Here is a 16723-nt window from a genome sequence, read left to right on the forward strand (position 1 = left end):
ACAATAAAAGTATTTTATACTTTAGTTATAGACTCTCCCACCAATTTTATTTCTTCTCTTCTAGTTCTTCTTACAGTGTTTATATTGTTCAATAACAGTGCAGGAAGAAGGAGGAGGGACTTAATATCTAAATAAATAAACCATGTTAAGAGTTACGGGAGGGACACGGTGCTAAATTTTGTTTCCTGTTGACTGGTAAGAGCTTATCCTGTTCCCGACGATGGCAGAACACAGTGATCAGAAATTTTCTGGAATTCTGCTTTGATGAGAAAGTAGGTCATCAAACTGATGATAAAGACAGAAACTACATAGTGATATCCTCCTGAATTTTGTCCTCCAGAGAGACTACCTGCATTGGAAGACTGCTACTCATGGAAACTTCTTGTTCCATGTGTAAGGAAATTATCCCTTGAGAGTTATATGTCTTGAGAATACAAAAAGCCGCTCTGGACTTTGCAGCCTTTCTCCCTTCTTTAAGAAGGATTCTGCCCTACTGCCAGACCTTACAGCAGGAATGAGCAGGCCTTCCTAGAAGTGCTGATACAGAAAGGTTTAAATCTAATACCTCAAACTGCACCAGCTCAGATAGGCTCAGAAAAGACCTTAAAGAGGTAGACTCTCCCACTTTGGTGAATTATATGGGCTAAAAGTGGAGAGACCAAGCTTGAATACTGTGCATACTACTGAATAAAATACTTCCTTTCAAAATAGAGCTGGCAGACAGGTTATGCACAAATGAAGACAAATAAAAACAACACAAAGTAATTCCCTGTAGAGATGTACACACATACATACAAAGAAAACCCACAAAAAAGACACACCTGTAAGCCCAAAAATCAGAGGAAGGCAGTCCTCTGTACTACCTATTGCACCATGAGACAGTTATAACAAGTGGCTGCTGCCCTCTTGTAGGGGGAGAACATTCACCCCTGTGGCTTTGGACAGTTTCACATGAATGGAGCTTGGAGGCAAATCTGTCTTTATTTAGAACCTGTCTGCAACACATCTTTGTCACAATGTCAAGAAAAAACATGTGAAAGAAATTAAGCTGTAAGGTGCCCTGGCATAAAAACAAAGACAGTGCTGACCTGAAAGCAGGTAGTATTTGTAGATAAATAAGAGATGGAAACATTGTTCTTGAGCAGCAGAAACAAACTTCCAGCATAAGAAATACAGTATCATCTGTATAGTAAGTAGCAGTAATAATTTAAATGTAGTGTTTTAAGCAAATTTGTAAAAGAACTAATGCATGCCTGAATCTCTTTTCAAATGAAACAAGAAATAAGTGTATTTCCTTTACTAAATATATGTGGCAAGGCTCTAAAGGAGAAGCATTGTGTTCTGTTTAGAGAGAGGGAGAAAGGGAAATGTCTTTTTTCTTCTGTGGCTACCATAAACCCCTAAAATTTTAAGTTTTAAGATTTTGTGTACATTTGACAAGTTCGCTATGGTAGTCATAACTAAAAGTGATATTAGAATATCTGAGGTTGTCACACATGGGCTTGAAAATGCTTCTAAATGGTAGTAGTTAAGCCAATGTTAAGATTCTACTTTTTTGAAACATCAGTTATGCTTGTTAAGGTGTGGTTACACATATCATAGCAATGCACAGTATAGTATATAGCTACTATGTGAAAGATACACATGTATTATAAATATGCACATCAAGTAAGTGGAAAATGCAACTCAATAATCAGACAGAAATGGCTGTATTACCAAGCATACATTTTCAGAGAAAGTGGATACTGACGGATATTTAATAAGAAAAAAAGAATAGCTGTACGTGGTGGAAGAAAAGGGGTTTGATTATCTGACTGCCATATATCTGTGATTTTATTAACTGTCTGTATCATTGTTTCTCTAAACAACCTCCCACAAACCATAGCAAGTATTTGAGCCACTGAATCCTGGATCTCTTCTTGAGACTAGGCTCTAAATCCAGTTATATAAATTGAGCAGGTCAAGGCAAGGTATGAAAGAGGAATCTGAACAAGAAAGCATGTGCCTGGCACAGCATCTTTTCTCCAGCTATGTCATTGATGAAATAAAGATATTATTACTTCCTATAAATTCTATTTCATTTTCTTATACTAATATAACGCACTAAGGGCCAGAAAGCAAAACAGTATCAATGCTTATTTTTAACCAAACTTATAGTAAATGTAAAATAAAGATACCATATTTTCAAAAATAAAGAAACATTTACTCTTTTGACAAACAAGTATTGGTAACTGTACTCAGTTTCATTCTCAGCTAAATAATAATCCCTTCAGTTTAAGAATTAAATGCATTCAGTTCTCGCTTAAAAATCTCAATTAATATTAGGAGAGAAGACAAAAAGATATGCAGAATCAAAAAAGGCCTGCAAGGACAAAATGAACATGTAAGCAGAATTAGATCTAGGTAGGAGGAAAAAAAGATGTATACAGAAATTGTATCAAAACACAGTAACAGAATTCATGAGCCAAAACCCAGGTAACACTAGGACTAGAGACTTAGCAGAATACAGGCCACCTCAATTAAGAATTCCACCTTCCCACTGGACACGTCAATCTTACACTTCAGAACACTCATGCAGTTTGACTCTGCCATTAAAATACACTGTTCAGGGTGGGGTTGGGAAAGAAAAACAAGTATTTCAGAGATGTAAATTAAATTAATTGGAATAATTGGCTGAGATTGTCATAACCAAAAAGCTCCTCCGTAATTGCACCACAGTGGTGCATGTTTATTTGAATTAATTTTAAAGAATTGTACATCTTACACTTCACACACTCTCCTTTCATGGAGAAGTTTCCCAGAGAAAAAATCCTGTTCTTCAGAACTGTTTTTGAGAAAAGACAGAATGAAATATTTTGGAATACACTTTAGGAAAAGCTTGTACTGGCAAAGATGCCAAGTGATCAAAACTCTCTCCTCCTGTAGCTTCCATGGTTCCTCAAGTCAATAACAAAAACAGGCTTGACAATAAAATTAGGGTCAGTGTATGAGTCACGCTGCAGCTGGTTACATATATAAACTGCATATAATTTCTTCATAACTTTCTGACAGGGCTATTTTTAAACTATTATAACAACTACCTTCTGAGTAACAATGCACTAAAAAAAAATGTTTGTACATTTAAAAAAACTGAAAGAAAGGGTACTACTACTCTTCCTTACTTTAACACATCTGAAAACGTTACATTAATCAGAAAACGTTACTGAAGTTCAAATAAATTTTGAAAGACAAAATGCTAGAACACTCTTAATATAGCAAAGGGGAATTCCAGATACAGCACCAGAAAGATAATGTTTCCTTAAAACACCTTGCTTGGCTCCTGGGCGTTACGCACGCTGTATCAGTTGGGCCAACAGCACCTCTTTGACTGTGCCCATTCCCCCATAACTTTGATCCTCCTTCCTTTCAAGTCCCTGCAGGCATGTATAAGAACCAACTGTCATTAAAGGCTTACTCTGCAGGTATTTAAAACCACTACAAGCTCAGCAGAAAGAGTCAGGGAGAAGCAACATAGATGCTGTAACACAGGTACCCAAAACACCTCAAAGATTTTTTGATTGTAGTGGGTAACCGTCCCTGCTCCTTTGAATGATTCTCAGCAACTTGCACAGAATCTTTCAAAGATGGAGGAAAAGAAGAGGATTTTAGTAATAAAAGAAAAATACATTGTTATTCCACTAAGCTTATATCTGACTTGTATCCCAAACAAAGTGGTAAATGTATGCAAAGCCACATGTAAACGTTTCACTAACCAGATAATCCCAGAGTTGTTTAGGCTGCCTGTTCTGCTGCCCATTCTAATTGAGGTTTGTCTGTTCTGACATTAAAATAGACCTGCTTTCAGCAGGACTAGAAGACTTCCAGAGATACCTTTTAGTGAGTTATTTTATGGTCCCATGGAAAATACCAAAACTGCACACAGTGTCAATGCAAGCACCATGGTACTAACTGATTTGATCTGCTCCTGTTGTTTCAAATTATTTGCTAATGTAAACATAGATGTCCATGTCCAATAATTCTTACTTATCAGCTTCATATTCTAATTTAATACAACACAAATTACCCTCAGAACTCAAAAAGTTTTCTGTGGTGGTATAGATCTCTCTGCAGGTTTCTTCTTGTGAAGGTAGATTAACCTGGGCGATGCTCATTGCTGTCAAAGCTAGACTGCTGCAGAACTCAAGTTAGCTTCTTTCAAGTTAACTAGGATATTTGCATACCACACTGATAAATGCAGTTAATATGCTGCCTGAGTTATACAGGATGAGGAACTAGAAAATCATAATGACACGTACAACCTGAAAAAAACACCGGCAATCACTAAGTGGTGAAAATTAGCTTTAAGCTTGATATTATCATCCTCTCACAGTGGTTAATGATATCCATTATAAACCAGAAATAATTCCAATTTATCTGCATATTCATTAGTAGCTCGGTATACAACCTCTCATGTTTAGCTATGTGATGTTTTTAAAATATACTCAGTGCTATCATCATGATTCTACTGCTTCAGTACGAAGATGTACTACTTATTTTGTCCTCAAAAATGACAGGAAAAAAAAGCAGAGATGATACGAAAAGAACTGAAAGAAAACTGAAGAGTTATTTGAAAGACTAATACAGGAAAAGGTGAACTGAAATTATCTGTGTGAGTAAAAAAACCCACACCCTTACAATAAAGGGTGTCAACTTTCCCAGAATCATAATGAAGTGAGAAGGTTTATATGTCTGACAACTTAATATTTCAACTTAAATCTTATTTCCTAAGAAAACTAAATTTATAACATGTTTTTTCTTTTCACCCATTTATCTAAAACAATTTGTCAACCTTTTTCCAGATTCAGTTAACTTTGTTAAGAAGCAGAAGTCTCGCTCATTAGCAATTTTTTAAAAGCTCCCTCATTAAAAAAGAAAACAGGAAAAAAATAGAAAGAAAAAAGAAAAGACTTCCACAACAGTACCCCAGTCATGTGTCGAAGTGTGAGTGAGAAAGTACACACTGCAGGTACTTGTCTGAGGAGTAGTGAAAGATGAAGTCTTTACGATAACAATATGCAAGCAAGCTGACAAAACTCCCTTGAAAGTTATTTTTCCTTAGTTCTACTGGTCTTAGAGTAATTTCTTTCCTGAGTTCATGGCTGCTGCAACAAAAATAAATATTTATATCTTAATTAGCTAGAGAAATACAGACAATGAATCCTACCACATCTGTTCCATGTCTTCTTTCCAGCAGAAGTCGGAAGATATTAGCTGTAATCTTGTTATCTTGGACACCTTGTCCAAGGCCACGGTTGTCATCCTGCATAAGACGACGATCCATGATCACTTCCAACTGACCTGAAAGAGCAATACAAGGATTAGGCTGGTAATAAGAGCATGTAAAGCTTCTATTAAACATAAGAAAAATACTCTGAAACATAACTTACAAAGAATCACAGCTGTTCTCTTGTGTATGCAATAGCAGATCTATATTGTTTGGACTGATTATGAAAACAGTTAATACCCTTGGGTTTTGGCTGTTAATAACCTTCGAAAAATTTTTTCACTAGCCTTTCAGCACAACGTCCTGCAAAGTTTCAATGTAAAAGTCTAAACTGAAGTTTAGCACTGTTAACAGTGACAAGTGGCATCCCTCAGGGGTCCAAAATGGTACTGGTACTGTTCAATATCTGCATAAATGACACAGATAGTGGATCAAGTGCACCCTCAGCAAGTTTGCGGATGACACCAAGCTGAGTTGTACAGTTGACACACCTAAGGGACTGGATGCCATCCAGAGGGACCTGGACAAGCTTGATGAGTGGGCCTGTGTGAACTCCATAAGGCTCAATGAGGCCACCTGCACCTGGGTCAGGACAACGCCCAGAGTCAATATAGGCTGGGGAATGAAGGGATTGAGAGAAGCCCCATGTAGAAGGACTTGGGGGTACTGGTGGATGAACAGATGTACATGAGCCAACAATGTGTGCTTGCAGCCCAGAAAGTCAACTGTATCCTGGGCTGTACCAAAAGAAGCGAGACCAGAAGGTTGAGCGAAGTGACTCTGCCCCTCTACTCTGCCCTTGTGAGACCTTACATGGAGTACCGTGTCCAGATCTGGAACAGGAAAGACACGGACCTGTTGGAGCGGGTCCAGAGAAAGGCCACAAAAATGGTGAGAGGGATGGAACACTTCTCCTATGAGGACAGGCTGAGACAGTTGAGGTTGCTCAGCCTGGAGTAAAGGCAGCTCCGGGGAGACCTTATTGCAGCCTTTCAGTGCTTTAAGCGGGCCTACAGAAAAGATGGGGACAAACTTTTTAGCAGGGCCTATTGCGATAGGACAAGGGATAACGGCTTTAAACTGAAAGAGGGCAGATTTAGATTAGGTACAAGGAAGAAATTTTTTATGATGAGGGTGGTGAAACACTGGAACAGGTTGCCCAGAGGGGTGGTAGAACCAGAGAGGTAGAACTTTGCACCAGATGAATGCTGAGTATGAAGTTCTGAATTTATGTTGAACTGTAACATTGCCATTCAGAATAGCTCTTTAAGCATGATGTTAAATCATAAATAGCCTTATGGAAGATGAAGTTCATATCTTTTCAAGTTTATATCTCCAGAGGGAAACCAGTTCAGGGCATGTAATTAGGGCTGTTACAGTTTTTGCACGCTGAATCTTCAAACAAATGTATTTGTTTCCTAAATAAAACTGGAAGATTGAAGTACTTGTTTCCTAAATAAGAAATGCACAATTTAAGCTACTAAAAGAAGCTGCTTAGTAAGACGGTCTCTTTTATAATTCTTCATTGTTTTACAAACACTTATCCAATTTTCCTAAATACTTATTCTTCTCTTCCTGCAAGGAAAAACAGATTTTGTGTATTCAGGACAGAAGTCAGCTGGCAATGAGTAAGAAACAAATTTACCATTTCATACTAAGGTATAAGGCTAGGATTGTGCCTCAAATTGATGGTCTTTGTGGATCGCTGTACGAACATGGGAGACAGGCATGATAAGTCTCTGAAAAAACCTAGAGCCACAGTAAGAAGGACAAACCTACGATACACTTAGGTCAAAGTTTTTTAAAAAAACAACTTAGATCCAAAACTATCCAACTGCATTTCCAACTTTATTAGAGAAGCTAGGATAACGAAGGCTAACAAAATAAAGCTTTATGATTCTTAAAGCCATTGTGAACAGCAAATACAAAAAAAATGATCAGTCCTGTTATAAAAAACATTTGAAAAGTGGGTCAAAGATTAAAGATTGTTTTAGGGAAATTTCTGGCTTAAAAGTGGTGTAAGTGTACTGCATGAAGCTTCAGGACATAAGTGATCCCTGCTACGCCATTAGTTATCCACTAGACTGCAGGGAAGTCCATCTCTAAATGACTGGTGCATCCCATCTGGAGGTCTTCCCTAGGTCATGGAGGATAATCCACTAAGCAGTAAATTAGAGCAGAACTGGATGGAATTTACAAGGTGAAGCACGTTCAGCATGTAACATTAAAAAATGCTTATGCATCCAATCCCACAAATGGAAGAGAGATGGAAAGCAGGAATAAAGTTGTGGCATATGTACTTCACAGTTTTTGATCAAGTTTCTTAGAAGCTGATATTGAAGACTAATGATAATACAGTGAGAAATCCTAATCCATACTGCTGAGATCACCTGACAGCATGACAGTTAACTAACTGCTCCTTAGTAAGGAACGTGTCTCTAATCCAAGAATGAGAAGTGAGAAATAATCAGCTGTTCATGTCTCAGATGATGGGTTATGCCTTGAGACACACAGTCTCAGACACACAGATACACAGCTACTGAAGGTGGTTGCCTAAACTGTAATGTTTCGAGATCCTGAGGGGCCTTCAAAAGGAGTGTGACGAGGTGTATGACTTTCAGCAGCCACAGAACCTTCAGCTTCATTTTTTGTTTTCTTTCAAGGAGTCCAACATGCCCTCAGGACAAAGGCAGTAAACACACATTTCATGAAATGTTACCTAATGATAAGAAGTCAGATTAATACATTCTCCTGCTTTTTTTAGTGGGCACTGAGTAAATATTTGATGTTGCTAACTATCTCTTAACCTTGAGTGGTATAACAGAGTTTGCCAAAGAGTGACATTGTTAAGAAATTAATGCCATGATCAGGTATGGGACACATCTTTCGCTCTTTTATATAACTGGAATAGGGGAAAAGCCTCTAATGTCCTCTGACTGTGGTAAAATCAATGCTCACAGAAAGCCAGTTTCTCCCTGATACTTAACTGCAATATGTCAATCAAAGCTAGCCTTAATTTCCCTAACTTGGAAGCAGATAGAGGGGGTCTCTGTCGATTTAGATGTTCCACTATTCTATGATGCAGAGACTAGGATTGTTAAAGAACAAATGCAGACACTATTCCAAGGTAACAGAGCCTCTGCACACTAATTTAGTCTCCAATACCTATGTAACAAGTGTCTACAAACATTTGGTGGTGTCAAGATAATTCACAAGATCAGGCCAAAGGGAATTTTGTTCCTATCAATGAAAGACATGAAAATACGTATCTTGTATCAGGCAGCCTTGGAACAAAAGGCTGATATTTTCCACTATGGCTTTATTAAAGCATCAGTCTATAGGCCAGTGTTAACTCTTTGCCCTGAAATAAATTAGGTTTGCTAATACTGCCATCAATCTAGTACACTATTCACCTTTTGTCAGAACAGACATTAATATGACACTTTTCTGAAAAGCGACTGGGAAGTAGGTTTTGGCATAGTTTCTGATGGGCTATTTTTCTAAGTATTCATTCCATTGTTTTTTAAAACTATGTAGATTTAAACTCACAATATACTACTGCAAGGAATTATACATCTTAAATTATGAATTACATACCTTATTTTGTCAACTACTTGCTAGCTTTAATTCATAAAATCATAAAATGGTTTAGTTTGGAAGGTACCTCAAAGATCATCTAGTCCAACTCCCCTGCCATGGGCAGGGACACCTCCCACTAGACCAGGCTGCTCAAAGCCCCATCCAGGCTAGCCTTGAACACTTCCAGGGATGGGGCATCCACAGCTTCCCTGGGAAACCACTTCCAGGGCCTCACCACTCTCAATAGTGAAAAATTTCTTCCTAATATCTAATTTGAATCTACCATCTTTCAGTTTGGAGCTATTAGACTTTGTCCTACCGCAATAGGCCCTTGTAAGAAGTCCTTCCCCACCTTTCCTATAGACCCCCCTTAGGTACTGGAAGGCTGCTATAAGGTCTCCCTTGAGCCTTCTCTTCTCCAGGGTGAACAACCACAACTCTCTCAGCCTGTCTTCATAGGAGAGGTGCTCCAGCTCTCTGATCATGTTTTTCACCCTCCTCTGGACTCACTCCAACGGGTCAATGTCCTTATGTTGGAAGCTCCAGACCCGGACCCAGTACTGCAGGTGAGGTCTCATCAGAGCAGAGTAGAGAGGGAGAATCACCCCCCTCAACCTGCTCGTCTCACTTCTTTTGGTGCAGCCAAGGATACAGTTGGCTTTCTGGTCTGAGAGAACACATTGCCAGCTCATGTTGAGCTTCTCATCAACCAACACCCCCAAGTCCTTCTCCTCAGGGCTGCTCTCAAGCCATTCTCCACCCAGCCTGTATTTGTGCTTGGGATTGCCCTAACCCAAGTGCAGGACCTTGTGCCCTAACCCAAGTGCAGGACCTTGCACTTGGGCTGGCTGAACTTCATGAGGTTCGCACAGGCGCACCTCTCAAGCCTGTCCAGGTCCCTCTGGATGGCAAGCCATCGCTCAGGTATGTCAACCACACCACTCTACTTGGTGTCTTTACCAAACTTGCTGAGGGCACGCTCAATCTCACTGTCCATGTCACTGACAAAGATGTTAAAGAGCGGTGGTTCCAATACTGACCCCTGAGAAACCCACTCATCACTCATTTTCACTTCGGTATTGAGCTGTTGAGAGCAACTCTTTGAGTACAACCAGCCAATCCCTTTTCCATCGAGTGGTCCGTCCATCAAATTCAGGTCTCTCCAATTTAGAAACAAGGATGTAATGTGGGACAGTGCCAAATGCTTTGACAAATGTTTGTCAAATGCATTTATTTGAATTCCTCCTCATTCTGGTAGCAGGATAGACTGAACAACTGACTTCTGTTTCCACCCCTCCAAGGCCATTCATCATCACCTTCTTTGCTCTGAGGGACAAGACTGTGTATCTTTCGGAATTCTTAATATGAATTGATTTTTCTTGCCAATGTATTCATCAGCTCTTTCAAAGTACTCCATTAAATTTGTGGGGTACAATTTTGCTTCAGAAGAAGTACATTGATTCTTACCCAGGGTAATTTTTATCCTTTATTTCACTAATTCTTGTCTTCAAAAAAGCTACCAATGTTTTCTTTGATAGGGATGTTACACTATACAGCCTATACTTTAAGACTTGTGCTTTCTACCCTAAAGCAAACAAACAAATCAAAAAACATAATCAGCAACACATTGTCCATCTTAAGCCTTCTGCTACCAGAGCATTACAAAAAAGAACAAATCACTTAGTTTTGCGGTTTCACCCTTGAGCTCCATGTGAGTTCTTGGGTGAAAAACACTTGGTTATGACAACTTATTGCTCATTTTATCTTTTTTGTAATCTCTTTCCTCTGTCTCTAGTTTGAGACAGAATTTCTATTGAAGATGACAGGATCTCACGTGGGAACAACCTCTACCTCCTTCCTTATGGACATATTCTAAAACTTGTCAGAATTGGAGAACCGTATTTCCTTTCTTCAAATGTTAGTAGGTACGGCAATCTCTGAATGAACTATTTCAGACAATCATGAAGGACAGGCCTTTATAGTATCTATCCTCTTGTACTTACCATTTTTCAAGCTTGCAACACCTAGAGATTGAGCTGAATGAAGTGTCAAACGCACGCCAACATCTTGGATATAAGCCATTGTAGTCATAGGATAGATATTTGCTTGAAGAGGTAATTTGCTCATCGTCAGTCTGGGCTGGATCTGCAGTATGAACAGGAACTTCAATAAAATACATTCTTTTTATGCATTTAAATTTCAAAGACCTTTTCAGACATTTATCCCATGTGCTTTAGAAGCACAACTGGCACCAAAGCACTCACTCAACTGTATTATTTAGCTTTTTGGAGATTTGTGGCTAAAATTACCACTTTGGAAATGATAACTTCAATGTACTTTTAGATCAAAGACTATTTAAAAAAACCTGAAAGATTCATCAAGGGAACCTACAAAAAAAGCAATAATCACAGTTATAGAATGAGAGAAAAAAAATTCTCCTCTAGAGAGAAGGCAGAGAATAGATTCAAGGTAGCAGAAAATGAACTGTTGGTTTATAATTGGAACTTATTAAAGTGCTAGTGGAATTCTTGAATGGTACATGACAAATGAGTGGTAGTACTAAAATTATTTTCATGTTTATATATTCACTTTACTGTCTCCAGCAAAACACAGGACTACACACTAACTGGAAAAAACACAGGTATGATTTTAAATGTATTTGCAAAATTATTTTTAGCAAGGAAGGAAGATAGGGAAAAGAAAATTTTCTTTCTTTTGTGTGTGCTGCAGTGTCCAAGTTAAGAAAATAGTCACACTATATTTAATCAGATGCATTACCAATAGAATAAGTTACTACACTCCAAAAATACATCACTTATTTCCACCACAGCAGCAAGAAAGTGTTCTCTAGGTCTGAGTTGCTGGGCCTTATGCACCTCTAGCGTTGTGCTACCCAAAGGGCTCTAATTAAATAGAAAAATCGAGGGGGAAAGGCACGCAGATATACAAGCTACTACATGGTAGCTTGTCATAACTTCCTTTATTACAATTCTTATGTTAAAAAGGACATAAAGGAATATTTAGCAAACACTTTGAAACTATTTACAATCAGAAGTATTAAGACAATCCAAAACTGAGACCCTAGGCTTTTATAATTAATAGACGATCATTACCTGATATCCATTAAGATCAGTATAGAATTTATTTTGACTGTTTATGTCAGATGAAATTCTCATGGCAAGCTCACGATTATATTCTCCTCTAATATCCACAATATTGGAAACTTCAAGAGACTGGCCTTCCAAACCTACATGAAAAAGATGCATTTAAAATCTCTCAAATTTTAAAAGTGATTGACACATATATAAGAAAGACTATGCTCCCAGAACACAGTGATTTATCTAGTTTTTGCCTGCTAGTTTTCCTTTTCTGTTATATCTAACCAGATATCTGAAGCCAGTTCAGTTTTATACCATATGATATAGCAATACTTCTAATCCAGTACTCATTGAGCAGACAGTCTGAAACCTTCACTGAAATAGAACAGAAGCAATTAATGGTAAAAACCAATGTGGGTTCCAGAAGATCAGCAGGAAACGGTACACAGCTGTTAAGTGCTGTCTTTAGCAGCAGGTAATACGCTGGAGCAAGAGCTAGGCATTTATGTGGTTGTTGCCATTCACAGACAAGAAGGAAGTCCCAGCTCCTTGACAGCAACTGTTCCATTAAGCAGGAAACTAGTCCGCTGTTTTAACCAAAACAGGGAGAAGCTTCCGTAAGGACAGTGAATTAAGAAACCACATACTCATATGACCACAACCAGGACACAAGTCTTTGCTGACAGGGAAAAGATGCCTATTTATTAAAAGAAGAATTAAGTATTTGAAAAAGCAGACATATGTTCACTGAGATTCTTTTCTACAGTGCCTTGCCCTGAAAATTGAATACCATTAAAAATAACCTGACCTTTTCCAACAGTTCAAGACAGAGTTTGGACTGGAATCATACCATCATTCAGCATGACCACATCTACCCCTTCTGTAGTCTAATGGGACTAACAATTGTGAACAGAATTACACCAAGCACAACAAAGATATGAAGTCTCTCTTTGTAGTGAGATGAAATTACGTGTGCTTGTCTGAGGGATTGCAAACAGAAGAAAGCGAGGCATTGATTAACCAGCGTAGTCCTTTAAAGTTTGAAGTCAGGATTTAAAAATCTTAGGTACTTAACACTTTTTTTTTTTCCTCCCAACACTTCACTGTCAACTCACAAGACCCAGAGGTGTGCTAATCAGTTAGAGGCTCATCACAGACAGAGGTTAGTACAACCTCTTTTTCCTTCTGCATATACAGTTTTAAAATTTTTCTAGCAGTTCTGTTTGAGAGCATGTTGGAGTAGTTTCCTTAAGAAGGTCTTTACTTTGTCAAATTCTAAAACAAACACTGAACCTTTACACAATGGAATGCTGAAAGTGTCCGCCTGCTTCAATTTTTATGCTATTATTTTGTATGTAAAATGCATACTAAATGGGTTGTGATTTTGTCACCTGAAAAAGAAGGATGTCAAGCTCTATATCTGTTATAAAATCTGAATGCCACCTGCAGCAGTACCAGCAACTGTTAAAATGTTAACATTTACCAATTACTATTATGCTACAGTGCTAAATTAAAAACATTTGATTCAGGTAATTATTTCTATTTTCACAGACATAGTCAGTAAAAAGTGGATCTATATGTTCCACTTTTGACGGTCTTAGTCATAGACTTTCCACCTATTTTAAAGCAGGACTATTAAAGCACGAGTACATTGAACAAGGAAACAATATTTTAGTTTACAATTTCGGAATGACCAGACCATTAATTACTCTCAGCTCTTTGCTACTGCATTATTTGAGTTAATACAAAAATACAATTAAGAAGATAATGAAACATAAGAAGCTTCCTATAAAAAGATTAACAAAACCCTGCTGATGCCAGTGGAAGCAGAAAAAGACAAAAATCACTCATTGGCCAACTACTGAGCAGAGTTGCCAAGCCAGACTATTTTCTGCTGAAAATTAACAGAATCCTAAAGCCATAAGTGGAAAAAGCAGTGTTTTACTAAAATTGCTGAAGAAGTCATAGGACTAGGAAGTACTGTCTAACAGTTGGATCAGGCTTTCCAACACCTGGCAAGCAGGAGTACCAGGTCTTTATTTAAAAAAAAAGGTACATATTCACATACACCTATTTCTTTCTCTCCATATGATCTGTTACTGTGCATATCTAGTAAGACTTCAAGATACCTTCTTTTAACTGAAGTAATGCTATACAAATAACTTCCCTTACAAAGCCCAGGAATCAGATCTCAGCAAAATGATGATGCAAAGACATCAAATTTTAAATTTTGAAAAAGGCTATTGCATATGAAGAAATTAAAATAAATCACAAAAGTAAACAGAGACAATATATAAAATAATGGCATCATTTTTCCTTGTAAAAGCTGTGAACATGGTAAAGGACTTCACCATGATGACTGGATAGGTAATGGTGTAAGTACTGAACCAGTGCGACGAATTAAAAACTGTCAAAAAAAAAGAAAAAGAGGAAAAAAAACTAGATAGTGCACTCAGAATGAAAGATAAACTTATGTTTTAGGAAAGATTTTCACTGACAGCCCATTTTCTGTGAACTGTGAAATGGAGTATAATACTTCTGGTAGGTACTTACTAACAAATTAAAGAAAAAGGAGTATTATAAAGAAATCCATTAAAAAAACCAAACAACCTCACCCTAAACAGACAAGAGAATTTTCAGGCTTTTTCTCTCCCCTTCACTACAATAAACATCCTCTTTATGTAAGTTCCCTCCTTGCTAAGAAGTTTAATTTACTGGAAGCCACATAAAGTAACTTTCTTTTCACATTTTTGGCAATCTAGTATATCTTCACCTCAGGGTACCTTTTCTTTCATCTAGACATCATTGGTCACATAAAACCAAGAAAATTTCACATCACCTCCAAGATATTTCTAATTATTTTTTTTCTCATTTTCATAAGTTATAGCTGCCTACAGCATTCAGATGACCCGGTAAAGCTCAAGACACCCTTGTAGGTAATTTATAATACAAAATTTCCTAATACTGAGAGGTGTATCTAACAAATATGTTAAGTCTAAGCACGCCAGCTTAATGACTAGCATGATGCTCAGAAAGGGATCATTGTGCACTGGACTCAGTAAGACTTCAGTCTGACAAATTCTGCACTAGTTCAGAAGTGCATTTAAACATTAGTAAGTCAGGTAGGATCCAAGACTGTAGCAATGAAAAATAACTGCTGAGACAGAATTTCACAAGTCTTACCCTGGACTTTATACAGTCGCATGGTGTGTGTCACGTGGTGGAAAAAACAAACAACTTCTGAGAAAATCTTTCCATGAGCAACTCTTACGGTAGGTGGATCTGTGAAAATATAAGGCTACAAAAAAAAAAGGAAGTTAGACTAATTATTTTGAGAGTTTTGCATAAACATAGTGTCAATAAATCAAAATATTTAATATGTATTAAACAGCCTTTTAATTTTCTTGAGTTGTTCTATGTATAAGTCTAGTCTAAAAACTGGGAATTAAAAGCTACTCCTGATCTTAAATTCAGCATCTTCTCTTCAGTGCCTCACTTATCCTTTGGCTAAAATTAGGATAACCCTCATTACATATCTCACAGGTATTTTATGAGGATTAATGGATACAAGGACTACATATAAACACAGCAATGTATTAATATTGCAAACATACGGATTGAGGTTTTTTTGCTAGCAAACTACAGTAATCAAATACTGTAGTTCATAATCTGTGGCAGATGTTTGTGTTTGTGTTTGCTCACAGTTTACTGTATCACTGGTACACAATGCACGAGGAAAACTGCCTCTACATTGTCTTGTGGATCAGTTTGCATATCCTTTTGACAGTGAAAGAGGAAGCTTTGTCTGCATCAAAAGCAGCTACAGTTGTCAGGGGAGTCCCCTGGAATGCAGGGTATTGCTGGGAACAATTAAGAAACCTCAAGAGGGACACTGGCTTCTTATTAATGTCTCTCAAAGACTAGCAGAAATTTTGCACATTCACAGTCAAACCAAAGAGATGAAGAGAATTATTTTTCCATGTAGTTACAGTATTTTGAGTCTCAGCTAAGCAAAAAATGACTTTTTTTTTTAAGTTGATCCCAAACTGAACTGTATATACTATATAGAAACACATGGATGGCTACAAAGGTAAAAATGGGTTAAATATTAAGCGTGTACAAAGCCAAAAATGAAAACACAACACATGCAATACTACTATAGGGCAACAGCAATAAAGACTTCACTCAAAAAAAACCCAACAGAATACTTGAAAAACATGTTATTCAGAAGGATCTATGCAGAAAGCTCTTAGAGGGTGGCTGCCTTCCTCCTGTATGTACCAATGTCATAAGAACAGAACATGCTTTTTTTCTCAAGAAAAAAAAAACAAAGATCAAATGTATCTTGAGGAAGAGACAAAAATCAAGATTACATACATACAGAGAAAAACAAGTACAGATACATAAAATCCAATCATCTTCTTCGAGCATGCACTATATGTATATTCACAGAGAAGATTTCAAGAAGTATTGTATAAAAGAAGAAACTGAAAGAGATTTTCAAAGACTAAAAGCCTGCCTTTCTATTCACATATTTATTCTTAAAGCTTCAGCCAGAACACTGTTTAATATGAGCTTTGCCAGAGCTCCGAGAGGCAACTCTGCAGCTATCAACTAGAGGAATACTTCGTACAGGAGTTTGGTAGAGGAATCATAATTGCTTACACTTCTGTAAGATGGGTTGTTTTAGGGAGAGAGGGACTTTTCTGCTGATCATCTTACACCAATGTTGTATCCCGTTAATCAGTACAAAAACCCAAATGAGGAAATGGTTTTTTGTACT

At 37.5% G+C, this 16723-nt stretch overlaps 1 protein-coding gene across 1 annotated transcript in view; it reads right to left on the reverse strand.

The window, feature by feature from the left end:
• Positions 1–16723, reverse strand: part of MAN2A1 (mannosidase alpha class 2A member 1) — a 117001-nt gene that overhangs the window by 17330 nt on the left and 82948 nt on the right. Inside the window, exons 16-19 of the mRNA XM_063320103.1 lie at positions 15124–15238; positions 11956–12089; positions 10846–10987; positions 5204–5337 (exon numbers count right to left, since the gene is read on the reverse strand). Of these exons, the coding sequence (XP_063176173.1) occupies positions 5204–5337; positions 10846–10987; positions 11956–12089; positions 15124–15238 (525 nt within the window). The remainder of the gene's footprint in view (positions 1–5203; positions 5338–10845; positions 10988–11955; positions 12090–15123; positions 15239–16723) is intronic.

Source organism: Chroicocephalus ridibundus, chromosome Z, assembly GCF_963924245.1.
Source record: "Chroicocephalus ridibundus chromosome Z, bChrRid1.1, whole genome shotgun sequence".
Taxonomy (NCBI): Eukaryota; Metazoa; Chordata; class Aves; order Charadriiformes; family Laridae; genus Chroicocephalus; species Chroicocephalus ridibundus.